The 27294-nt window shown below is 38.4% G+C and overlaps 3 protein-coding genes across 4 annotated transcripts in view; 2 read left to right on the top strand and 1 right to left on the bottom strand.

Moving 5' to 3' along the window:
- Window positions 1-619: 619 nt before the first annotated feature.
- Window positions 620-20244, top strand: LOC143298794 (pleiotropic regulator 1-like). The gene is made up of 14 exons (XM_076611759.1): window positions 620-744; window positions 2724-2830; window positions 4023-4117; window positions 4542-4608; window positions 5124-5172; window positions 5692-5793; window positions 7115-7207; window positions 9009-9158; window positions 10149-10250; window positions 11652-11744; window positions 13447-13565; window positions 15279-15418; window positions 18026-18219; window positions 18885-20244. Exons 1-14 carry the CDS (start codon window positions 721-723, stop codon window positions 18942-18944), a joined length of 1395 nt encoding a protein of 464 aa, XP_076467874.1. The 5' UTR covers window positions 620-720; the 3' UTR covers window positions 18945-20244.
- A 99-nt stretch (window positions 20245-20343) lies between these two features.
- On the bottom strand, window positions 20344-23110 carry LOC143298795 (NADH dehydrogenase [ubiquinone] 1 alpha subcomplex subunit 2-like). Its single transcript, XM_076611761.1, has 3 exons — window positions 23005-23110; window positions 22148-22254; window positions 20344-20669 (listed from the first exon to the last, which is right to left on the bottom strand). Exons 1-3 carry the CDS (start codon window positions 23091-23093, stop codon window positions 20578-20580), a joined length of 288 nt encoding a protein of 95 aa, XP_076467876.1. The 5' UTR covers window positions 23094-23110; the 3' UTR covers window positions 20344-20577.
- A 2450-nt stretch (window positions 23111-25560) lies between these two features.
- LOC143298775 (uncharacterized) overlaps window positions 25561-27294 on the top strand; it is a 58451-nt gene continuing 56717 nt past the window's right edge. For both annotated transcript variants that reach the window (XM_076611728.1, XM_076611727.1), the window contains exons 1-2: window positions 25561-25924; window positions 26911-26946. In XM_076611728.1, coding sequence (XP_076467843.1) covers window positions 25808-25924; window positions 26911-26946 — 153 coding nt within the window. In that variant the 5' untranslated portion in view covers window positions 25561-25807. The remainder of the gene's footprint in view (window positions 25925-26910; window positions 26947-27294) is intronic.

Here is a 27294-nt window from a genome sequence, read left to right as displayed (position 1 = left end):
ATAGCTACTGAACACACGTACATTCGCACATGTTCACCCACACACATGCACTGCGAACAGTTTCTCCAAAGTTGATTGGCTCATTCTGTATTTTGTGTGAATTTGACATCATAACAACTACAAGAATGATATACATTCATACATACATACCTATCTACCTATATTTACCTCTCTCTCTCTCCGTCTCTCTCTCTCTCTCTCTCTCTCTCTCTCTCTCTCTGTGTGTGTGTGTGTGTGTGTGTGTGTGTGATAATAAAAAATCACACAAAATGTAATTAACAATTAACAAAGCATGTCCATGCCACTTAAGTAGAACTCCGTGGTCCACACATACAATAAGAATAGATTTAGAAGTTCACGCTTGCATTCTTTGTTGTTCGTTTATGAATTACTATAAGGAGATGGATATTCATCTGTGCACTCTTTGGTACACATTCTGCTTGGCGAGTCTGTGTTAGCTCCTGCATACGCTTGACTTGGCGTGTCTATGTTATCCCCTGCATACACTCAACATTGTGTTGAACTTAAAAGCGTGTTGGGTTACGCTGCTGGTCTTTTGCTTTTCGTGTGCATAGCTTCTATTTATATACACGTTACGATTATTGTTGACTCCAAACACAGAAAAGTTGGACGGTTCTCAAACGGATTCTGCCGTGAATATTGTGCAGTGTCTCGTGTTGACTGAACGTTTGGAGTACGATTCAGTTGTGTGGTGAAAAGATGGAATCCAATAAAGTGTTGGAGGTAAGCAGATATATGACAATAAGTAGAGCAGATATAAACATTTTCTTGCTTGGTTCTTAGATCGGTCCTGATTCTTTCCCGTGGTATGTGCATGGTTATGATATTACGTCGCTCAACCAGTCAATGTGTGTGTGTGTGTGTGTGTGTGTGTGTGTGTGTGTGTGTGTGTGAGAGTGTGTGTGTGTGTGTGTGTGTGTGTGTGTGTGTGTGTGTGTGACAGACAAACAGACAGTCAGAGCTGATGTAGCCGCACCATGGGTGATGATGATGATGAGAGGTTGTTAACAAAAGAATATGGATTGGTTATTCACTGAGATTTGTTTTGTGATGTGATTTGTGTCACTGTCACTGATTGCAGTAACTCATTGTCAGTGCTGAGTGTGAACTACTATAATATTTGAAAAAGTTAACCGAATGTATTCACATACAATATGCAATCAGTACATGTAAATCTGGCTCTTCTGAACAAAGGTATGCAGCATAAACTCAGTGCTACTATCTATCGGTTTGTTCAGACTCAAGAGGAAAATCAAACAAGAACCAAGAAACTTTCTTTTAACCCTTTGAGTGCAGAGCCTCTTCTAGTTCTGTGCTCAGTGACAACTATTTCACGCCACAAGATGTTTTGGTCATGGAGGGTTTTGATTAAGAAAAGAATTCTTGCATGTAAACTAGCCAAGAAGGTATGCTTTTTTGAAAGGAAAATAAACACACTATCCAATCATGACTATTGTACATTAATTGAATGACTCTGTGACTGATAGGAAAATTCCTATGATGCATACAGAAATTTCTGTTATGGGGCACTTTTTTGCAGTTTATATTGTTTAAATAAAAAAACTTTAATTGTTCATACAACATTTTACACATAAAGTGAAGTAATATCAAGAATACCCTATACTCTATACTCGAGTCTATAGTGACTATGAAATGATGTAAAACCACTGTTGGCATAATATTTTTTTAAATCTTAAAATGGAAGAAAGTATTGCAATAAAAAAGGGTTGGAGTAATCCTATTTGCATCTGAATTTCAAATAAGTGCAAGGCTTGTGATAGATGAAAGAAAACCAATTCCTTGTAATAGATTATTTTTCTTTTGTAAATCAAGTTGTGCATTGATTAACTGCATGCATTACACTGGGAAGAGGCAGATGTCATCTTCTACAACCTGCTGCAGGGAATAGCCTGTAATATCACAATATCCTGTTGATATAACCCTCACGACCTCAAGATAATACTGTGGGCCCTATTGTTCACATTGGTAATCTATGAGATTTTATTGAAATTGGTGAGTTTTTTTAGATTTTGTTTATTGCCCAATTTTGTGTGTGTGTGTGTGTGTGTGTGTGTGTGTGTGTATGTATGTATGTGTATATATATATATATATATATATATATATATATATATATATATATATAAATATTGTTGTAAATTATGTAACAGAGAATAAATTTAGCACCAGTACCAGTTAACTTTTAATCTGATATATTTGATATGTATGTATTTATAATGATATATTCAATCAAATTATGAATTTAAAAAAGTTTAATTTCCAGTTAAAAAACCACTGAGACAACCATGTGTTTGTTCTGTATTGTCCATGTGTTCTGTGTGGCTTGTTCAGGATTAAAGAGGCTATGCCAGTCTTGAATAAAAGCTAATTTGTGTTTGCACATTTCTTCTGTCTTTGCTGCTGTGTGTACATGTCAAATGATCAGTATAAGGACAGGCCCGGCGCTTCCTTTTATGAGAAAGTGTCTGGTTTATTTCCAATGTAGCTTTTATTTACCTGTGTGCTAGCTGAATCAGTAGCATAAGCAGCACTGACTTGAAGTTGTGTACCTTGTGAATGGAGAGAGCTACCACTCTTTACTATTTGTTAATCATTTCATCTCCTGGCCTCATTATTTGTTAATTTCCAGTTTAATAAAATTGTTATAATTTGATGCATAGTGTGTTTTGTGCTTATGTTGCAGGATGTTCAGAAGCACTCTGTCCACACCTTGGTGTTTCGTTCCTTGAAACGAACACATGACATGTTTTTGTCTGACCAAGGTTCTTTGCCATTACGGGATGAGAAAGGGTAAGGACAATGTAACATTTTGTGATGTTAATGGAATGTGCGACAAGTAGAGCGTGTGAATGGGTGTTCAGGAAATGGGAAATGTTAACAAAATTCAGTGCTTTGTTTTATTGGTTGAGTGATTATTTGAGGTTTTTTTTGTTGTTAATTTCTTTAAATGTGTGAATGGCATGGTTGTGTAGTAGGTCAGGTTGTAGATGGTATCCATGTATGGGGTGTAGGTTTTACAATCAGTAAAACTAATAGTAATATTAGTAATACTAATACAGTATTACTAATAGTGACAATAATACTAATACTAATCAGTGTACGATACAGGAATGGCTGCTCCATTGTCATTGGGTGTAACTGTGTATATAACTTTACTACTTCAAGCTTGCAATTCATATTGCATATGTTCACCTTTTTTGTGGTACTAATTTCTTATTCAACAGATGAACAATGAGTGTGTGTGTGTGCGTGTGCACACATGCATGTGTACGCTGAACACAAACTTGGATAACTTGGAATCACAGATTGATTCAGACAGTTGAACAACAATGACAAAAACAACAAAAAATCATGTGGGGTGACAGAATAAACTGATGGACACATTACACATGTGCATTGTAACGTATACTGTCTTATTTTTCCATGCTTCTTTCATAACATCTGAAGTTTTGTGATGTGTAGGGTCTTTCGTTATCATTCGTGCTTGCTTACCGGAACAGTAAATGAGTGGTTAGAGCACTAGACTTCCAGTCCTAGGGTCCTGGGTTTGAATCCTGGCTGTGTCAGGTGGGTTACGGTTGGACATTGTTCTGATCTCCCATGTCAACAGATGTGCAGACCTGCTAGGTGCCTGAACCCCCTTCAAGCATATATCACCTGCAGAACAGCAGATATGTATGTTAAAGGTCCTCTAATCCATGTCAGTCTTTGGTGGACAATGGAATTTGGAAAAATTCAAACACAAACATACCCAGCTTGCACTAAAGTGGAGTATGGCTACCTTAATGGCACAGTGGAAATGGTTGTACACACATAAAAGCACACTTGTAGATCTCTCTCTCTCTCTCTCTCTCTCTCTCTCTATATATATATATATATATATACAAGTGGATGAAGTCTGAGTTGCATCCCAAGAAGAGAAACAAATAAATTCTTGCCTGTTTACTCAGTATTTCTAAAAAGAAAGTGATCTAATTTTCAGTGAGGAACTGAGAAGATTAGTGAAGGTAGACGATGAGTATGGGCCGGTGAAGGATCGGGTCAAGTCTGGGGTGCCAGTCCAACAGAATGGCCAAGGTGAGTGTTGTGACTTGTGTGACTGCGCATGAGGCGAAAGAGAGAAAATGTAAGCCTAAGAAACTGTGATTTGTTCTAAATAACAGAGAACTGTCTGCTCTTTCAAGACAAAATGGTGACTGTCAGTGTCACTAGTGTCAGGACTATCGTTCTCATTCCATGCTTCTAATAAAGTTTTTGTCTGAAAGAATGAAACGTAAGACAGATCAATAGCTTTTAAACCATTTCAATCCCAGGCTCATTTTGCTCTGTGTGTGTGTGTGTGTGTGAACACGTTTGCTTAACTAAATGGTTTGAAATCAATCATACTCAATTGGAATTTAAGGTTTATCGTAAGACTTGAATAATTAATGTGTGCATGAGCACACATGTGTTTGTGTGTGTGTGTGTGTTTGTGTGTGCATGTGTGTGTATCTGTGTGCAGTTCAAGACTTGGATGGGGTGCCACAGAATGAAGGAGGCAGCACAGGGATGGAACTTGTTCCTGCCAGGTATACAAGATACGATACAACAATGCTTCATTATCTCTGAAAGAGAAACTTGTTCACATACACTTCCCTCTTCTCACTGGAGTATTGAAGGATCTGCTTGTTCTTTAATGTAATTTTAGCTACTGTCTTGTCCTTTACGATTTATGGTAGTCACTGTTAATCTGGATTGATATAGTCATGTGGCTGGATTGGAAAGAAAGAATGAGACTTCAGAGCTGCTTGTTTGTTTTATTATGTAGCTTATTTATGTGTAGTTTTCACAACAGTATAATTTATGGTTGAAACTGGTGTGTGTGTGTGTGTGTGTGTGTGTGTGTGTGTGTGTGTGTGTCTTTGTCTGTGTGTATGCTTGCTTGTGTGTGTGTGTTGCAAAGAGATGATATAACAGAAATTCGAAATTGAGTTTGTACCAATAATGACCATTGTTTTCAAGTTATCAAAGGAATAGATACTGCTATAGAATTTTGCTTGTATTTGTTGGGTGGTAACCTGATAATTATGTGATTGTGGTGTAGATTGCAGAGTGGTGGAATGCGCCATCAGAAAGATTCCACAGGTTCCAGGGTAAGTTTACAAGACAAACTGCAGGGTAGAATGACAGTTTGTGTGAAAACTGTGTCAGTGTGTGTGTGAAACATGTTTGTGTTTGTGGTTGTAATTTCAGCAGGAAAGAGAACAGTTATATGAGCAAAAAGAGAGCTGACAATATTTTGTTCATGGGAGGGATCAAAATCTTTTTTTCTATGTGCCTTGAGTGTAAAATGACAGCAACAACAACAACAACAAAAAGAGTTTAAAAAAATCTTTCTTTTGATATTGATAATTCAATGACAATATCTGGGAATGTCTATTGTCTGTGTATTGTGTTTGGGAAAGAGTGTATTATAATTTATAATAATAGTGATTTACATTAATTACAATCTACATTCCATTACTCCCTCCCCTTTCAAAACTAATCCATGCAGGGTTTTTTGTGTGTGTTTTTGTTTTGTTTATGAATTTACTGAATTTACTGTATAGAAATGTTTTTGTGTGGGATTTATTGTACATCGTTTTGATGTGATTATATGTGTATGTTATCAGGCGTTGGTGTCTGTGAATATCGGACAGCAGCAAATGTTGGTGCCCAAGAAAGCTCCGACAATGCCAAAGCCACAGTGGCATCCACCGTGGAAATTGTACAGGGTTAGTGTGAAATGGTGGATTTGTTTCTCAGCACTTGATGAACTGTTGTTTTTATGCGTGCTATTTTCACTTTTCAAACCTGCCTTTTCCACCACTGACACAAAGATTGAATGCTTATGGAGACACAGTTGTGATTTTATTAGGCCTCTAGATTTTTTTTACAGATTTTTTTTTTTTTATACAATTGTACATGTGTGTTGTTATGCATAATTTTGTTCATTATTAGAACACAAAGTGTCAATTTTTGTCTTTAGAAAAAAGAAGGAAATAGGGAAGGGATAGGGGGCATGCTTTTACTAATTTGTGGATGGCCAGGGGACGCAGCAGATAACAGGAATGAATTTTCATAAAAGTTATGCTATGTTAAACACAATGCATCAGTCCTGCAGACCAGTTTAACAGTATGCAGTGCAGTATATTGGAGTGGCATGTGGAGTACTAGAAATAGAATTAAAAACTGTGGCCATTGACTGAAAATATATGTGTTAACACTCTGCATTATCAGAACCTTAGATCTGGTCAGATCAGCAGATTGAAGAAGAGAATCACAATGTGTGGATTAAAAAAAAAAATCCCAATATTGCAAGGATACATTGTTATCACAATGTTACAAGGTGTTGATAAAGAAAAGTGCGCGCACACACACACACACACACACACACACACACACACACACACGCACGTGCGCGCAAACACACACACAAACAAAAACAACAACAAACAAACAAAACAAACCTTGACATGAACATGAACAAGAAGTAGGTGAATGATTCATAAGAGTGTTACAATGTGTGTATTAGAAAATAATTAATGACAAAACATATAGTGTATCAAGTCATTTCTGGTTTTTTTCCCCTTTTTTTGATTCCTTTTTTACTCTTTTCTTTTTGTCTGAACACACATTACTTATGCTTCTTCTTTTTTTTTTCTTTTCTTTTTTTTTCTTTGTGTGTGTGTGTGTGTGAGAGAGAGAGAGAGAGAGAGAGAGTGTTTGTGCGTGTGTATTTGAAGAAATTATTTTTACTGTATTTTTATATTTTTAATTTCTTAATAATTTCTTACTATTATTGTCATGATAATACTGATACTAATAATGATACTACTACTACTACTACCAATGTTTATTACTATTATCATTGTTATCATCATCATCATCATTATTATTATCATCACCATTAATTATTGTTATTTATAATAATACTAATTATTATTATAATCATCATCATCATTTTCACAATTTTTGTTATAATTATTATTATCATCAATATATGCATAATACACACTGATGATGTGCAAAAAGAATGTGTAAACGATGTTGCAGGTCATCAGTGGTCACCTGGGTTGGGTGCGTTGCATTGCCATGGAGCCGGGCAATGAATGGTTTGTCACTGGAGCTGCCGACAGGGTCATCAAGGTAGGCTGCCTGCACTGCTGTCACTATGGAAAAACGGCATACTAATAATAATGATAGTGATGGATACTTATATATAGTGCTCTATCCGGAAAAAATGCTCCTGGTGCTTTACAGAACACATAATAATATTTTTTTCAGAACACATTACATGAATGTTACACATACACACCAAAATGTACCCCTCCCCACACACACACATAGTCACACACACATGTATGACACAAATACATTTGCACATTTTTAGTAAGATTTTCAAACTTTCCCAATTTCCTTAGTTTTCCAAAACTTGCACAACTTGGAAAGTGTTTCCTCCCGTCCACCAGTGTCTCAAATTTCCCTGCACTGTGGAAACCAACTGCAGTGTTTGTACGGTCATTAAAGGGTTGTGATATGGGTTTGTAAAAGTTCATAGCAGTTTATAAATTTGATGTTGTCCCTTCTGACGAAACAACAACAACAACAACACAGAAACAACATGTCTAATATTTTCTCAAGGGGAAAAATGACAACAACCCCCCCCCCCAAAAAAAAACCACACAAACAAACACCCATCTGAATCAGAAATCAAACACAGTTCTTGCGATTTCCAGTGTTCAGAGTAGTGTACTTCTACTTTAGGGCAAAATCATTCTCAGAATTATTTCCATTTCCATTCCTTCGATACAACATCCAGGTGTTTGCAGTTAAGACCAGACATGGTAGTGAAATTTTGACCAAAATCATGATTTTTTGTGATTTTCGTTTTTTCGCATAATTTGCTTCTTCAACATCTAATCTTTATAGTCCTTTCATATTTTGTACTAAATCGGTCACAAAAGGTGTTATATTTGCAAATGAAAGTTGCTTCCTGATGTTGATTTTGTCTGAATTTTTCAAACATCATCCAGAAGTGTTGATTTTACATCTTAGCAACGTATACTTTCATTTCCCGAAGCCTATCATATCGCATATCAACAGAAACAGCATCATCTTGTGAATGCACAGACCCAGTTCTTTTAGTTGTTGAAACGGACTATGAAACACTGCGAGCGATTTTACACACATACTGTATCGCGCAAACTTTCCCGAGTTTTCCCAAATAAGGACATAGATTACTATGACTGTGCAGTTTTATTGATGAGACTGACACCAGTGAAAATTTCAGCCAGTCAGATTTCATTCAGCTGGGCTCAACCAGCCTTTCGGCACACTCGGCTCTCTCTGCCGAGAAGCCAAAATGGCCGTCCAGTGACAACAATGTTATGATTGCGCTGACACGAAAGTGTTTTTTCTCGTCAATTGTTGATTATTTTGCCAGCTAAGACATCTCCTGGATTCATCATGCCTCGGCATAAGCATGGAGAGAGACAATTGCACTTGATAGCTGCTGCAAAAGCAAAATAGGCCAGACGTGATGCGCACTGAGCGCACATAAAAGAACCCATGGCAACAAGAGAGTTGTGCTGGGCAAAAGTTTGTTGTAAAATCCACTCTAATAATAATTTCACATATGTGTGTGTGTGTGTGTGTGTGTGTGTGTGTTTGTGTGACTGAAGCCTTACTGAATGAGTCGGGAGACATCTGATGAGCGCCTTTCGGCAGCTCTCAACCAACTCTACCCAGGTAAGCAGCCTGTTGTGTGGTTGACTGTGTGTTTGTAAAGCACTAAGATCTTGAGATCTTGGTCTCTGACGGAAGACAGGCGCTATATAAATATCCATATCAACCAGACAATAATTATGTGGCATAGAGCATGGTCTCTGATGGAGGATAGGCACTATACAAGTATCCACGTCAATCAGTCAGTTAATTCTGTGGGCAGATCTGGGATCTGGCGTCAGGCACACTGAAGCTGTCCTTGACGGGCCACGTGAGCACTGTGCGGGGTGTGGCTGTTAGTGCCAGACAACCCTACCTCTTCTCTTGTGGCGAGGACAAGATGGTTCGATGCTGGGACCTGGAACAGAACAAAGTGAGTAACAACCCACCGTACCACACTGCCCCACCCCAGCTTCACCAAAAAGGATATACTGAAGGACATCAGTTCTGTTGAGTTGCAGATGCTCCAAAAATGATAGGTAATGTTTAAAAAAAAAAATTCTAAGAAAAAAAGATAGTAACAGCTGTCATTTATAAGTTCCAGGCACATATTTATTAATCATTTCTTTTAGTTTTCATTTTATTTCTTTGTATATTAATTTTGTTATATATTTTCCTCAAGGCCTGACTAAATGTGATGGTTTACGCTGCTGGTCAGGCATCTGCTTGGCAAATGTGGTCAGGCATCTGCTTAGCAAATATAGTGTAGCATATATATATGGATTCATCTGAACACAGTGACTCCTCTTTGAGTAACTGAATTGAATTGAACCAGGCACTTAGAAAAGTATAAGTGATCGAAGAAATAAACCATGCTTTAGAGCTGTTGGAGCTTCAGATCTGGAAAGAAGTTATTGCTGTGGACATTTACAAACAAAGATCCTTTTTGCAACTTCATGATATTAAGCCTTTTCTGTCTGTGCATGAGGTAAGAGACTAGCATAGTTTACTGTCTTTAATGTAGGAAATCAATAGTTGTAAAGTTTATGATTGAAATGTTCCAGTTAACATGAACAAAACTAAACATGATAGTTTTGTCTTTTTAGATAAACTCTAAACAGTGTGGACCATTTAACTTTCAATGATATATTGTTAAATTTAGAGTTGGCCTGAGTTATCTTTGCATCAGTTGTTCCTTAAAACCTTGACTGTTAGAATGTATTGATACATAGACAAGTCAAGGTATTGATACTTTGACAAGCTCAGACTGTTTTTATCAGAAATTGTCACCGTGGTTAAATGGCGGTGAAATGCATCAAAGTACATAACATCAGTGTGAGTACTTGATGTCACCATCACAGTCTGTAATGTTGGTGATTTTGTGTCAGAGTAGCTGTATGGGTGTTGGGCTTTTTGTTTCCAGACTGTTCGACACTATCATGGTCACCTGAGTGCCTGTTATGACCTTGACCTTCATCCAACCATTGACGTCCTGGTCACTTGTGGTCGGGATGCTACCATCAGGGTAGGTCTTTAGGTGTATCATGCTACTTCTTTTGTGTACGCTTTTTGTCACATGGAATCGATCTAGTTATCACTTATGATTTTAAAGAAAATATTATTCTTGTATGTTGTGATCTATTTGTTTGCAGAATTTGTCCAATGAAACAGATTTTTATGAATGCTTTTAGTAATTGTCCTAAGTAGATCAAGATGTTTATGATAATGATTGCTTGCAGAAATTAATTGACCTATGAAATAGGTTTTTATGACAATGATCACAGTTAAAGGTTGTCATGTAAAATCTAATCATTATGATAATGGTCACTTGTAAAAATTGTTCCATAAAATAGATGTTTATGATACTGCTCGCTCGTGGAAATTCTCTAATGAAATAGATATTTACATTTCTTTATTTATTTTTCTATTTACTTATTCTGATCAGGAAATGATTATGTTTGTTTCAATCCTCCATAAAAACAGATATTAGAAATTTAAGTGTGTGATTTTATTTGGGAATCAGCATTCTGAAATATGTGCAGAATATGGTCGGTGGTATAGCAGAGCAGAGCTGAAGGCTGGGAAATTGCAGATCCAGTTGTACACATGTACAACACTTTTTTCAGATAGAAAGCCAGAAAATTTACCAGATATTTAGCAGATCCAGTTGTACACATATATAACACTTTTTTTTTCTGAATGGAAGCTACAAGATTTACCAAATTGATAGATTTTAAAATGTTATTATGAGTAATTTGACACAGCTATACATGTGTACAACACCTTTTTTTCTGATAGGAATCAGAAGATTCACTAAATAGATAGTTTTTTAAAATGTTATTATGAGTAGATTGGTATCCCTTAATGTTGGGCTTAAAGAATCGTATGCGGAACATAGTTATGTCTCATTTCCCTCCCCAAAAATGCGTTTTGTGATCCTGCACTGTACCAAGTATGGCATTCTTGAGATTTAGAACAATATTCAGTGTGTGTGTGTGTGTGTGTGTGTGTGTGTGTGTGTGTGTGTGTGTGTGTGTGTGTATGTTTGTGGTTTCTTTTTTGTTCGTGGGCTGCAGCGCCCACATTCGCTGGTATACAAGAGTGGGCTTTTACGTGTATGACTGTTTCTACCCCTGTCATGAATGTAATGATATTCTGTTTTCAGGTGGACTGCAGTTTCAGGATTCTGTCATTTGTCTTCTTTTTAAAAAAAAAACCAACCCTCAGTTTCATGTAGGTTGTGGAGCAGCATTTTACTTTTTGTTTTGATATTTGTTTTGGCAGATGTGAATTAACAGGTAAATCTAGCTACACATACTCTGCTATGACCCACTAGTGCTGTTTCCAGAAAAAAGCACTGATGGGTCATGGTAAGTGCATTAGATAAACGTAGTTATAGAAAGAAATTTCCTTTTTTTGAACACAGGTGTGGGACATTCGAATGAAAGCATGTATCCACACTTTGGCCGGCCACACCAACACTGTGGCTTCTGTCAAATGCCAGGCTGCTGATCCACAGGTGAGACTTTGTGTGTGTGTGTGTGTGTGTGTGTGTGTGTGTGTGTGCCTCAGAATTTTGGACATTTTGTTTTTTTATCTTTCAGTGATGATGAATGATGATAGCGGTAATTACGATACTGCTGTGGTGAGTTTATTTGGGTTCAGGACTGCTTGACAAAACTGTACACTCATATTGTATCCTGATATCAACTAGGCTCAGAGAGAGTAATAATAATTAGTATTTGTATTGTGCTGAATCTTGTGCAGAGACAAATCAAAGTTCTTTTACACCAGTCATTCACACGCATCCATATCTTTAAATTGGGGACACTGAAAGACAAGGAAGAGGCAGGGGAGGGAGGCTATCTTAGGGAGAGGTGGGTTTTGAGGCCAGACTTGAAAGAGCTGAGTGTGGAGACCTGAGGCAGGGAAAGAGAAAGTTCATTTCCAAAGCAAGGTGAAGAGACAGAGAAAGAACGGCAGCCGACAGTGGAGTGTTTGAATCTGGGTATGTGTAAATAGAGCGGATTTGAAGGCTATCGTAGAGTGTGATGGGGTGTAGAGGTGAAGACAGCCACAGAGATAGGAAAGGATAGATTTGTGAATGCATTTATTTTAACATAGAGTTCTGATCTTGTACTTTATTCTGTGTGAGACAGGGAACCAATGGAGATGTTGCAAAAGAATAGTGATGTGCTCAGACCTTTTCTTTCTGAGGACAAGTTTGGCTGTGAGTTTAGTATGCATTGAAGAGACTGAATGAATGAAGAGATACAGACATTTGCACAGTGTTGGTCAGGAAATTTTAGCAACACTCCCCAAAGATGCTTCTGTGTGGTGGATGACCCGTAACTGTGTTGTCCCAGACCTCCCATTTGAGCCCTTATCATACTGAGCTCTGGGTAGGAACTGACCATGGCAGAGAAAAAAAAATCTACCTTTCATGGGGATTGAACCCCATCCTCCCAGTCGTCAGTCCATGATGCAAACCACTTGGCCACGATATCTGTTGACCCATGGGTTTGTTGGTTTGACAGGTGACAGGAGAACATCAAGGGTTGGGTTGCATATGTGATTTTAGCAGTGCTAGGTATGCAGTGTGGGGTGGTAGCTTAGTGGTAATGTGTTCGCCTAGGAAGCACGAGAATCAGAATTTTCTCCTCCTCCACGAGACTTTAATTGGTTACCTGGATGCTGGTCATTCAGATGAGACGATAAATCAGGGTCCAGTTTGTAGCTTGAACTTAGCACACATAAGAGAACCCATGGCAACAAGAGACTTGTCCCTGGCAAAATTCTGTAGAAAAATCTACTTTGATGGTAAAACAAATAGACTTGCAGACAGAAAAACAAAGCATGGTGCTGCACTGTGGCGATGTGCTCTCCCCATGGGCAGCAGTTTAAATTTCACACAGAGAAATCTGTTGTGACAATACAATACAATGTTGGTCTTTACACAGCCTTTGTAGCATTTAGGGATGGGGGGAGGGAAAGTGGGGGGTAGGCGTCCTCACTTTCTTTTGCCAAAATGGAGTTTGCCATAGAGGAGCTGCATGTTAATTCTGGAGTCACCCATTTGGATGATGTGTCCTGTTCAATGAAGCAGGGATTAGAAGATGATGGCTTCAGTGCTTGTGGCCTCTGCTCTGTCCAGTTCAGTGATTATTCAGCTTTCAGTACTGTCAGTGGGTGTGTGTGTGTGTGTGTGTGTGTGTGTTCAGATAATATCTGGGAGTCACGACTGCACAGTCAGACTGTGGGACTTGGCGGCGGGTCGCACCAAAGCCACACTGACCAACCACAAGAAGAGTGTGCGTGCCGTCACCCTTCACCCCACACAGTGAGTGCATCGCCATGTTCTGTTGAAAGTCATCATGGCACATTGCTTGGTTTGCTGTCTTTTTTTTTCTGTATGGCTTGTATCTCATGTGCACACTGTTATTGTTGTGTGTGTGTGTGTGTGTGTGTGTATGTTTAATTTTACCAACTTGTTCATGTAGCTCTGTTAATAATTTTTTGCTTTCAAACTTTTTTTTAACAGAATTTTATGTGTAACTCTGTAAATAAATCTTGCTTTTAAACTTTTTTTTTAACAAGCAGACTTTTATGTGTAATTCTTATATATTTTTTTTAAAACAATTTTTTTTTACCAGCAGACCTTTACATGTAACTCTGTGATGATATTTTTTGTTTTCAAATTTTTTTTTACCAGCAGACTTTTACATATAACTCTATTAATATATTTTTTGCTTTTAACATTTTTTAGTCACCATTTATATAGTCATTCTCTTAATTGGAAGGCATCGCAAGTTTTGTTGTATTTTTAGCTTGAAATGCAGGACTGTCATCATCTAGGTTTTAAGGACTAGATGTTTTTTTAATGTTTATTGATCTAAGTGACTGGGAAAAAGTAGGCATCCTTAATTCACAAGGCACTGCAGAGATTTGAGCCTCCAACCTCCTGGGGCTGTATTTAAGAGACCATTGTGCCTGCGTTTAAATGTGTGCCCGTGGGTAATCTGCCTGAGGCAAGGCAGACTGCCTGAGGGTTAGCAATATCCGGTATCAGGAACACAAAAACCTACTTGCAGTTTTACAAACCCTAAGGGAACTTACCCTTACTGTCTGCCAAGGGTGACAGCCCACAAAGCAGAGGTAAATATGGCGAACCCTTTTGTTGCGGTGGTTATTTTAAGAGAAAACAGGCATTTTGCGGAGAGACCGTGTCTTGAATACGGCCTCCGATAGTTTCATTTTATCCTTTGTTTGCTTGGCAGTCAAAAATGACATATTGAGACTGGCAGATGTCACTATATTCCATATGAATTACGTATGTAGCTGTGAAGTGAGTGCACTTGCAGACGATAAATTTAGAATGCCTGAAGTTTGCATATCATTAGAATTCGTTCATTCCAGAGAAATAATTGAATCCAAACTCTGTTATTTTAGTTCATTTTTGCAATTAGCTGTAAAGCAGGGAGGACAATGTGTCAGAATGTGAAAGTGGACCCTAGATTTGACAAGTTGCTGACTGTAATCGATGCTTTGTCACTGAAGCTTTTTTTGTTTGTTTGTTTGTTTTCAATATTTTTGTCACACTGGATTGCTGAATATGAAAAGTAGAATAAGCTGCAAGGGGCATGAAAGATGACTGAGGAGGTTGGGAGCAGGATTGTTAAATAATGAATGGAAGGAATCTGCAACATGTGCACATCCAAGCAACATTTGTGTATGTACATGTGTGTTTGTGTGTATGATTTAAATGACTGTGGCTTATTTGAAAAGTTACAAGCGCTCAGAAATTGTGAACCACTCAAAATTATTTGTGATGTAAAGAAATAGTGGCTGATTTGTCTGTTTGTTCTGTGTTCCACTCAAGGACAGAGGGCTTATCTTTTTGCTTAAAAAAATAATTTCTGTTCAGTATGTGTATTTCTTACACTCATGTGCTTGTTTTGTCCTATGATAAAAGCTAACAAAATTCAATTTTCATGAAATAGGTCAGTGAACCGGGTGATGTGGCTTCATGCTGACACTGATGTTGTGCTCACAGGTACTCGTTCGCCTCTGCCTCCCCAGACAATATCAAGCAGTGGAAGTTCCCAGATGGTGTTTTTCTTCAGAATCTGTCAGGACACAACGCCATCATCAACAGTCTGGCAGTAAACAGCGATGGAGTTCTTGTTTCTGCAGGTGAGATTTGACAAAAAACAAGAACGCCAGAGAATCGACAGACAGACAGAAAATATGAAAAAACTTAGCCGTATGAAGAGCACAGGAACAGGAGTCATGATGGCTGCTGGAAAAAGAGGGCGCTAGTCAGGGGGGCAAAGGGTAGGCTACCTACTTCCAGGAGGTTATTGTTTCGTTTTCTCCGCATAGGCAGATAGTAGTTTGCACAGGGCAGGAATGTCAGACCCCTGGTGGAGTCTGCACTAGTGGGTATGTTATTTAAACGTAATTTTAGATAGAAAATTTCCTTTTAATTGCACATACTACGCCATGACCCACTAGTGTAGACTGCAGCAGGGGTCTGATTCCCTGTCCTGTGCATGCTACTAACCTGCTGAAGGGGAGAAAAGGAAGAACTCTATTTTTGGTTTGTCAGTCATTCAGTTGCAATAAATATCAAATAATGCAATGCCATGCCTTTTAAACTGTTCAGTTGGCAACATTCTCATGACTAACACAGCAATGTAAATCAAGGTTTTTAGTTTTCACAGACCAGTAGATGTATACAGTAGCGTTTACACTTTGGTGAAAACGCTGTTGGTTTGTGATGTCTGGTTAACTCCTAGGGTGCCTATATGATGAGATAACTCGTCAGTGCAAGCATGTACTCTTTGCTGCCACAATGACAATATTCTGACTTTTCCCTGGTTTGCATTGAGTTTGTTGACAAAAATACTGGTAGCTTTAGCTTGGGGAATCTTTCTAGATTCTATTCATAGCTAGAAACCCCACCTATGTCAAGAGGCAGTCCTCTGTTTGAACGTTTTGGTTGGATTACTGCCGCATTGAGGGATGCCGCCTGTACAGCTGTAGCAGACGACTGAAAGTAACCAAATTTTTAGGACACAGTGTGAGCGATTTTCTTGGCACTCAGCCAATGCGATCTGATGAGAACTGGATGAAGTGACTCTGCATGAGAGGGGTGAAGAGGTGGGTGGAGGCGGAGGGGGCGTGGCATGCTGTTTGTTCCGTAGTGGGAGGCGCATGGACATAATTCGGTCTGAGTGTCCTGTTGGCAGGTTTTCAAGCTTGGAGGCAATGGTGCTCCTGACCATAAAGCCTACGCCATAAAGGCGTCTCTCGGTCTCTGGCTTGCCTGACCAGTAGAGGGTGTACCCAGCGCCGTGTTCCTGGAGGCTGCCTTTCCCTGCAAAGCGGACTTCGCTGACGGCAGCAATGTCAATGTTCAGTCTCTGAAGTTCGTGTGCGACTAGAGCGGAACGCCTTTCTGGGTGGTTGCTGTCTGCAGAGTCACGCATGGTTCGGATGTTCCAGCATGCTACCTTTAGTCCTTTTGCACCTAATTGTGAGGCAGGTGCCGGCCTTTTCTTCTCTATTGTTGTTCGACCGCGTTTGGAGATGCCCGTTGACCGCGGCTAGCCAACTGGGGGGTATGGAGATGAGCATTTGTTTGGACCACCTTTTCTAGGCCCCTCTCCGTGTGGAGCAAGCAGTGCTGTCCCTAGAAAAGGCTGCTTGGTCGTTCAGGGTGCTGCCGAGTGATGCTGTCACCTCCGGGTCAACAATCAGGCGACCAATATCCTGAACCGCCTGCATGCAGGATTGGAACTGCGGCTTCCAGTGACATCTTCCACCTGCCGTTTTCGCCCCTTTCCCATAGGACGTGTCCTTCAAGCCTGCGCAATGGAATTTTTAGGTGGAGTGCAGTGTGCGCAGTACTGGCCCCACCCTTTACACCCGTGGTTCATCTGCCATAGCCTAGCAAGCTGGGACGGTGACAGTGAGGTCCTCAGGTCGTAGGTTTTATATCAGACTGTCCTTGTCCTAGCCTCTGGCTCAAAAACCTTCCTCGGAGGCACGGGGGCGCGGCTACTGAAAGTCGGGACATGGCCATGGACCCAGGGTCAATGCATGTCGAGACTGTCCTGCATTCCTTAGCACTTCATGGGTTTTACTTCAGACTTTTCCTTGTCTTAGATGGACTGCCTTCCCGGGCTGTCGAGCTCCATCTGCCCGCATGTGACAGGTAGCACAGGGTTACATGGTACCTGTGGCAGGTAGAGACCTGACCTGACTCTGATCCATATTATCACTTGGAGAAGTCACAATGCATTGTGTATCTTTTTTCTTTTTTTTAATTGTGGTTGTTCTAGTATAATTTGTGTGTGCAGGTATTATCCATTTGTCCAGAAAATACGATAATTTAGTGCAAATTACCTGATGTTTGTAATGAACAAGTTGAAAATGTGACGAAAAACAAAACACTGATTTCAAAACAACAGCATGTCACTGAAAATATATAAAATGGGAAAACATCATGTGTTTTGTATTCTTTATACATTTGCCTTTAGAAAGTATATACTTTTTTAGGTCTTTCTCCATTAACAAAGAGCACAGAATTTTTTGAAAACATATACCCGTTTTTTGTGAAAAAATCCTGGCAAATAGATTTCACTTAAATCTTATTTTCCTGGCAGCGAAAGGGTTTAACTAGACTGGTCAAAAACTCTTCAGCTCTTCTTTTGTTTGATACTTCATCTCCTTTTCCGTTGCCCATTCCATTATTCTGCGCACTACTAAAGCACACCCTTGGCTTGTCCTTTCCAGCTGATAACGGCACCATGCATTTCTGGGACTGGAAGACGGGCTACAATTTCCAACGAATTCAGGCAGCAGTACAGCCAGGTTCCATTGACTCTGAAGCTGGCATCTTTGCTCTGCAGTTTGACAAGAGTGGCAGTCGTCTCATCACAGCAGAAGCTGACAAAACCATCAAGATCTACAAAGAGGATGACACTGCGGTGAGATTTGTGTTGTTTGATTTCAATTTCAGGTTTTCTGGTGGCTGTGATTTGTAATATTCATTCCATGCATTGTGGATAATCATCAGATGCAAGTTGGATTGAAGTGAGTACACAGTTAACAGTAGTATATAATTAAGTCCTGCCATGATCATTGTTATTCATGTACATGTATTTAAGATTTACTTTGCTCCTGTCACATGATTTACTCTCATGACCTGTCTGTCTGTTGTCTGCTGTTTTTGTTTTTCTTCTCTTGTGCGTCCAAAAAACAACAACAACTGTAAAGAAAGAAAGAAACATGTAAAAGAACCAAAAGCATTAATACTGAACACAAAACAAGTACAGTGCCTTTCACATTTGTAGGACATGCAACTCAAAACTGATGTGGCTTCACTTCCCCATCAGCTTGAGCAAAGTAAAATTTAAAGTTCATAGTAATGAATTTAGAAATTTCCCATAATAGCTGGAGCAGTACAATTTGACTTTTTTTTCCCTATGTGTAGTCAGTACTGATAAATCTTTTTGTAAATAGTTTGATGTGTTCTCAGACTTTCTTTTCCTGACACTGAAATTTTTATAAATTTGTTTTGTAATGGAAAATTATATTAAAGAACCGCACCATCCCACATAATGAATCTTTCTCACCAATCTTTTTTTTCCAGACCGAGGAGACCCACCCCCTGAACTGGCGACCAGATATTTTCAAGAAGAAACGATATTAGGACTGGGTGTGTGGCTGGTGCAGAACAAGGAAATTTTGTTGTGAAGTTTCTGTGACAATGAACAGTGGACAGCCAGCTTGGTGTTACAGTGTCAGAACAGTCCACAAAGCTGTGCTCAGCAGGCAGGCAGCAAAAAGTATGCATGCAGAAGATTACCGTCCGAATGAGTCTAGGGGTTGTATGTGAAACAAGAGTAAGCAAAAACAGTCAACACTGAAGAATAGCATTTGAATGAACTTGGGAGTTGTAACAGAAACAGCAAAAAACAATTTACATAACACAAAAGATTATTGTTCAACACAGAGTTAGCAAAAACATGGACTATTATCAACTGAGTGTGGGAGTTCATGAGAATTATCCACACTGAAGATTTTTTATGTGAATTAGTTTCGGAGGTGGCTTAAGACAAGGAAAAATGGCAACAAATTTGTACACTGCTGGCTAATAATCCAATTTCTGTCACTTGTTGATGACAAATATTTTGTAAGATAACCAAAAGAAGCCTTTCAGGAAGCAGTGAACCAGAAACAAAGCTATAGATTAACTATGAAAATGCTGACCCCACAACATTGGATAAGACATCTGCGCTGCCAATGCTGGAAAACTGGTAACATGGTTTTTGATATGACAGTTGCTGCAAAATGGATTTGCTTATATTGTCATTGAAATGTGTTCATGAAAATGTATGTTTAATGACTGTTTTAGTGGACATGTATGATTTATTAATGAATAAAAGAATTGGTAATGTGAAGTGGACAGAATTACTTTGATATCCTTAAATTTTTGAAACCAGTCTCAAAATAAATTTAATTACACATACTTAACCAAATAAATTTACACACACACACTCTTTCACATAAAAATACCTGAAATATCCAGGTTGCTTGTACTAGTCCAAATTGAACAGACAGTGCACACATACAAACATCTTTCAAGTCTTTCGTATGTTAAAGAGTTAATTTTGTTAAAGCATGTGTGTGTGTGTGTTTACAAGATGGGGTAAGCAGAATTTATGTAGGTGGGAAGCATCTTCATGCATTTTAGTTTTGTTGATGTTGCAATCCTTAAAACAAAAGGAAAGTATTCATGGATATGAATACTAACATTGACAGTAACATCTTAACATGTTTCATTGACAGTACCATCACCAGTGATTAAACTGACATCACATCTACATTGCTTGTGTATTTGCTCACTATTCGTGTTTCATTGATGGTACCATCACTACTGATTAAACTGATGTCACATCTACATTGCTTGCGTATTTCTTCATTGAATAAAAAATTGGTCCATATTGTTATCTATGAAGTCAACTATTTGGTTTTGTTGGTGAGATCTTAATTTGTTTTGTTTATGACATTTCTTCACATTCACAAAAGCTGTACCCTCCAAAAACAGATAATGTTCTTGACAATGTTTTTATTTCCAACACACATCTACACTGTTGTAACGGCAATGCATTTCAACAGCTTGGAACAAGCATGACTCACTCAACATGCAGACTGATAAACAAAACAAAGGAAGGATAGACATCAGCGTTGTCAACATCTCTATCAGAAGATGGAAAGAGAGATGTGATGCTGACGTCTTAATCTGTACACTGCTGTGTCTGGTACACTAACACTAACATAGTCTAAGCAGCTTTAGTGGCCAGGGACTCCACAGCTCTCAGGACTTGCTGGCTGTCCATGTTGGACAGGGGGAGACTAGTCTCCTTCCCCAACGCTGTAAAATGAAATAATAAATTGAAATAAAAAGGAGCAATATTGTTTTAAAAACATATATAGCTGTGTGAAACAGGATTGGTAGCATTGTGAACACTGATACACAAATTAAATATATTTGTATTTACTTCCACAACACTGTTTAAACAAAAAGACAAAAAGTAAGCGAAAAGCAAAAACAGTTTTAAAATGAAGTGAAAAAAAAAGGGAAAAAAAGGACCAGTATACTTTTTTTTATCTTAGCATATACCTGTGTGAAACAGGATCGGTAGCGTTGTGAACACTGATAAGCAAATGAAAATACATGAACCTTACATTTTTTATTATATGCACAATCTTGGTATTGCATCCATGCAGTGTAAATCACTAAATGTGCATTTGATACATCAAATGTGCTGCTCCCCCAACCCCCTGCCTCCTCATAAGCCCCTCTTTCCATCTCTTTCACACCCTCATAACACATAATGCCAAATGTGTGATCTTCAACATAATGCTGTACTAAGGTTAACCACTACCAGCAACAACTATCTGCTCAGTTTTTGTGCCCAGTTCCCATCAAAATGAAAAGTTGTGAAACCTTTTTTTTTTTTTTTGTGAATGTAAATTGAGCGACAAAAGAAAGACTTAGTTAATTTGGTTTTAATGATTATAATATCATTAAATTAGAAACTATGAAATATCATTACGAGTCAGTTGCAAGCAACACTGCAATCTACAAACAGCGAAAAGAGCAGTAATCTCGTTTTTAACTTTTTTTATAACCAGAACTGCACAGTGTTGCCTGCACAAATTGCTGGCTTTATATTGTAGGTATGTAAGTAATTTACAATGGCTTGGAGTAATAAAACCAGTATGCGTATGCACTTACTTTCTTACTCCCAGAAACTGACACACAAACACACAGAGCTTTCTACAAATTATCACTTAGGTGGTTGGGGTGAGTGGAGGGTGCATCAGATACACCCCTCAATTCACTCACACACTTGAATAAAAACAAGAACTAGAGTTCCTCTGAGGCAGACTGAACATCAGCAATACCAGTGTCAAAGAAGAATGTGTGGGATTTTCGTGTGACATGCAAATTTTGTTTGGAACCTCGAACCTCAAACACTGAAAGTCTAGAAGCTGTATAGAAATGAGCTGCAATTTTTTTTTATTGAACAAGAAAGTCTTTATTTCCAAACTGAAGAGTATATGGGAGTCTCTGAGCAACTGATACTGTTGAAAAGGACCGGAAAAAGAGGGCGCTAGTCAGGGGGGCAAAAGGGAGGTTACCTACTTCCAGGAGGTTATCGGCCGTAGCTAGGCGGATAGTAGTTTGCACAGGACAGGAATGTTAGACCCCTGGCGGAGTCTGCACTCGTGGGTCACGGTTAAGTATGTGTAATTAATTGACACTTATTCTCTAGAATGTCCTTGCTGTACAAAGTCAACAATGACCAGAAACATTGTATCAAATACATTCACTGCAGTGCATACCAAATCTTGCGAAGACTTTTGGCTGCACATTACTGCATTCTCTGACCAGGATGGGGAACGTGGGGTTTAGTTTCTTCATATCCACATAGTGGTTTTCAATGAAGTCCCTGAAACAGGCAGTACAAAAGACTTAAGTACAAAATATCTGAAATATTCATCAAAGAAAAAGGTGGATTGATCTAACACTGCCTTCACATACCTCGCAGCTGAGAAAAGACTACAAATATTCATACGACTCTTGAATATCTCATCACAGATAAAGATGCAGTTCACTAGAAGTGGAACATAAGACACAGTTCACTAGAACTTAATTTCATGATCCATTTCTGCACCTTAGTAAGATAGTTTCTAACCTCCTGTCTTGGTTCTGACCAGAGGCAGACAAAACAAAGCTACAAAAAAGACTAAACATTCTTGCAAAAATATAAATTTCAAGTTTTTGTTTTCGGGGGTGCCCTGCCTGCAGACCACTGTTTCGTGAGCTGGTGGACTCCCTCAGTCTTTCAAAGCAGATGATCAATGCTGATCAAAATCACTTTTAAGGTTATCAAAAGAACTTTAAAGAAAATGTTCCTCGCGCATGAACACACCTACTGGGTGATGGTCATATTAAACGTGTCATCAGTGACAGTTACTGGGTTACTTCTGTCGTTAGCTGGCCAGTGATCATCATTAATTACTCCGTTGCAGACGACTTCTCACACGTCTGCACGCTTCTGTAGCAGACGATTTGTTCAAGGTGCTGCGGTTTCCGTATGAACCTGATGAAAAGAGGGCTACGTTTTTAGGGGAGTAAAATCAATCTTATATTATGCATTATATTAAATCAATACAGAATTGTATGAATATTGTAGTACCTGACTCCCTTGCTCGCTTGGGACTTCTGACATAAATGAATCCGCAATTCTTTCAAATGAGATCCAAAACGAACTCCTGCGGACGCCATTTTGACATTGAGTTGTTTCAAATTATGAATTGGGATGTCGGCGAACGGATTTTGGTATTGTGGCTATTTCCACAGAAGTCTCGAATTTTTGCAAATAAATTCCACAAACATGAAACTCAACGATAAAATGAAAGATGATTTCTGAGTCCATAAGTTCAGTTACTCAAGGAGGCGTCATTGCGTTCGGGGAAATCCATATACGCTAACCACATTTCTTAGCATAATCCTGACCAGGAGCTTAACCCAACAGGCTAAGTCACTAGGCCCGTTGAGAAAAACTTGAAAATAAAACAGTAAAGTAAATAAACAGATCAGTAATTGAATAAATGATTTGATGAATATTAATATGAAATAAAAACAAACAAATAGAAATGGAGAAATTTATACTTGAAAACCGGTGGTTGTAAAACAAGACTCACTTTTGATAACTGAGAGGTGTCAACATAATTACAGTGCAGACCTGCTACTACCTCACGGTGTGTGTGTGTGTGTGTGTGTGTGTGTGTGTGTGTGTGTGTGTGTGTGTGTGTGTGTGATATCTTGATCTTGATCGTGATAAAACGGCTACACAGTCGCAGAATTCAGGTGACTGACGTAATTTGCGACAGGTGTGGGATGTGTGGAGGGTGGGTGGGTCAGCTGGCCTACTGCATGGTAGGGGGTGGCCAGCTACTTGGAAATATTATGAGATTTGAAGCTTGTGACGACTCGGCGGCAGTGCAGCTGCTCCGGCGTCTTATAGGGCTGAATGGAGAAGTTCTACTGTTATTCCGGACGTATCTGTCGATGGTGTCGGTTGACTGATAGGACTTGTCAGACTCTAACTCTTATCAGTCTGCCTCATTTGTCTGTGCGTTTTAGTAAATCATTACAAGGCGTCGCCGGTACTTGCCATTCGTCCACCTTGAAGAAAAACCTGGAGCACTGGGTAGTTCGATCTTTGCAGTAGGTTTTCTTCACTGCTAGGGGTGCGAGATTGAAAGTTCCCATCGATGGAGCGGGCTGCACATCTCTGTACTTGATCCAGTGCATTGATGTCCTTCTGCCAGTGGGTGTGAGGGTCCCAGACACGGTAGCACCGTACTCTAAGATTGAAAGGACTAGCGATACATAAGCGTTGCGCTTGTGCATCCTGTGGGGCAGTGGCGGAGAATGCGCCTTATGAAGCCAAGAGTAGAATTTGCTTTTTTTTATGATCTTGTTTATGCGATCTCCCACGGTAGATCACATGATGGGATATAAAATCGCCTGGGTAGGGATTGTTTAACGCATCGGCAGTGTTTCAGGATGGTATCAGTGTCAAGTGTGTAGTGTTAGTAGGACTTGTTTTAATGCTTACAATGTAGCATTTAGTAGCATTAAAAAGGCACAGGAGGCAGGAAGAGGAAAATAGATAAGGTAGAAAACCACCGAAAAATACATAATTAACATGCAATTACATTTAACAGTAACAATTACTAAACTGATGTGTTTAAACAGGGAAATAAAAAATAATAAAGTTAACGGCTTTGTCTGTGTGTGTGTCTGTGTCTGTGTTTCTATGTCTGTGTCTGTGTGTCTGTGTATCTGTATGCAGATGATCAAACACACGGGCTGTGATCTATGATGTTAGTGTTCAGTATGATGCACATACTTAGCACTGAGTGAATATATCCCAAACGTAATAGGTTCAAAAGGGTAGTAGTAGTAGTAGCCGTCAGTAGTGATGGGTAGCAGTAGCAGCAGTAGTTGTGGCAGTAATAACAATAACAGTTTGTTTTATCCAGCACTACAGATATAAGCTGAAGCGAGCTCTAAGCGCTTGAAGACATAGCCGGATGTAAGTTGAAATATATAAACTGGAGACATACAGAACTGTAATCATACAAAACACAAAAGCAGTACCATTAATACCAGTATGGTACAGCGGCACTTTTGAACATCCAGGAAGTATCATATTCCCTATAGATGCAACGACTCTTGCTCTCCTTCACTATGATACACCGTGGCAAAAAACCTCAGTATTTGAACTGACTGCATGAGATGATTAACTTGAGACTCATCAATCGCAGTTGAAATGTATGTACACAAATATATATGCATTCACTGAAGGCCTGACTAGCACGTTGGGTTATGCCACTGCCAGGCATCTGCCTAGTAGATGAGGTGTAGCATGTCATGAAAAGCTTATCTGTTCAAGTTGGAACAGTCATCTCCATGAAATGTTGAAGCTGCTGTTTATATGTTTTTGATCTAAAGCAAAACGTATTAAGAACACATTTTTTGATTTGTATAATAATTATCGACATATAATGATATTGAAAAAGATCATCGTGTGTTAGTGCTCTTCAGTTCTTATTATTCTTTTTTTTCTTCTTCATGTATCATTGTTGTATCACGATAGCACTTTTGGATGGGAGCCTCGGTTCCACAAAGCGGAAGTTCCAAGAGATAGTTTACATTGGTTGCTGATAAAGCCCTGAAAATAGTCATACTCATTACAGTGATTTCTTATATGTATATATATAAATTGTACACACGTTAAAACAAGGAAGTACCAGATGATTACATAGAATGTGGCAGATAGCTTTGAAATATGCACACGACAGCCTTCACCAAAGCCTGAATGCACAGGAATTTGACTTGCTTGGACTTGGTGGTCTGTGAATTGACAAGTTAATGCCAGGATTACTGGTCTTCATTTTCTTTGTTCAACTCAGCCCAAACTTCTCATTATGGACCGTTATCAACGAGTGCGAAAAATTGGAGAAGGGGCCTTTGGTAAAGCTGTCCTAGTACGACACAAACAGACAAACCGACAATGCGTGGTGAAAGAAATCAACATTGTGAAAGTAAGACTGCTACACACGAATACATGTATACTTTTGGTAGTGGTGGTGGGACTAGCGTAATCCAGGCTTTTAAGCCAAAGCATCATGGTTTAAAATATGTTCCATCTAAATTGTTTGAATTGCTTGACAACTTTAAGTAAAGATAGATAATTTGAAGGATTTGTGAAAAATAATGGGTGTTTCACGGTTTAAAAAAAACAACAACTAGACTTTGTATTATGGAATTTATGTCACCAGACGCAATTTTGATTAATTATTGTTTTGTTTATTATTGTATATAAGATCAGTGGAATCGTTATTTGTCTTTGAATTATCCTATCTCCTTTTCTGTCTTTGCATGTCCTCAGTGCAATTATATATATATATATATATATATATATATATATATATAGAGAGAGAGAGAGAGAGAGAGAGAGAGAGAGAGATACAGATAGATAGATATAATATATTTATATATATATATATATATATATATATATATATATATGTGTGTGTGTACATAGTGATATGTGTATGTATATGTTTCATGGTGTTTATACAAAAAAACTTTTAATATGTATTGATGTTTGCACATCAGTGAGTGTGCATGTAACTACAATAAAAAAAAAGAAGTGAAAAACTTAAAGAGACAGAGAGTGAGAAGGGGAAACATTTAGAAACAACAACCAAACTATAGACAATAGCTTTTTTATATTAAGTATGACACAGAGCTATAAAAAGGTAAATAAACATGAAAATCTAGTAAGTTTTGAATACAAAGAGTGAAAGACAGTCCTTAATTTACTGAAGTGCTTGCAGTTATCCAAACATTCAACTGCATAATGAACAGGGGCAATAGTCTTCCATTGACCCAAGATCTAAAGATATCTCTCTGTTTCTCTGTCTGTCTGTGTCTGTCTCTCTCACTTATGCAATGTTTTATACATTTTAAGAATGTAACAGTTTAATGATGTTGTATGATGTATTCACCACAATCTGTATTTCAGATGCCCCCCAAAGAAAGAGAAGATGCAAGGAAAGAGGTATTTTTAAGAAATAGAATGACCAGTATTATCCATATAGTTTCTTTATATAAACTTTATATTTAATTCTGGAGCAGGATTTTTATAGCCTCTAAATTGTCACTTTTACTTATATGATATCTGATTATCTTTTATCATCAATAGAAATTGTTTAGAACAGTGTGAATAAATGAAATTGCCTTGCTACTTCTCTCTCTCTCTCTCTCTCTCTCTCTCTCTCTCTCTATATATACCATATATATATCATAAACTCTTGAAGAATGGATTTGATTGATTCATTGACTGTTTTATAATTTTATAATGCTCAGGTTGAAAAATCAAATGAAAAGAAAATATCGAGATAGAAAT

Source organism: Babylonia areolata, chromosome 24 (assembly GCF_041734735.1).
Source record: "Babylonia areolata isolate BAREFJ2019XMU chromosome 24, ASM4173473v1, whole genome shotgun sequence".
NCBI lineage: Eukaryota > Metazoa > Mollusca > Gastropoda > Neogastropoda > Buccinidae > Babylonia > Babylonia areolata.
The sequence above is the reverse complement of the archived record's forward strand: the minus strand, read 5'-3'. Positions and strand labels throughout refer to the sequence as shown.

Excerpts from the sequence above, each read along its gene's own strand:
- LOC143298794 (XM_076611759.1), top strand. The coding sequence starts at position 721 with ATGGAATCCAATAAAGTGTTGGAG. Across the intron at positions 9,159-10,148 it reads GGGACCTGGAACAGAACAAA|ACTGTTCGACACTATCATGG; the intron begins GTGAGTAACAAC and ends TTTTGTTTCCAG. Across the intron at positions 18,220-18,884 it reads ACAAAGAGGATGACACTGCG|ACCGAGGAGACCCACCCCCT; the intron begins GTGAGATTTGTG and ends TTTTTTTTCCAG.
- LOC143298795 (XM_076611761.1), bottom strand. The coding sequence starts at position 23,093 with ATGGCGTCCGCAGGAGTTCGTTTTGGATCTCATTTGAAAGAATTGCGG. Across the intron at positions 22,255-23,004 it reads CAAGCGAGCAAGGGAGTCAG|GGACTTCATTGAAAACCACT; the intron begins GTACTACAATAT and ends TGCCTGTTTCAG. Across the intron at positions 20,670-22,147 it reads AAAAGTCTTCGCAAGATTTG|CGTTGGGGAAGGAGACTAGT; the intron begins GTATGCACTGCA and ends TTCATTTTACAG.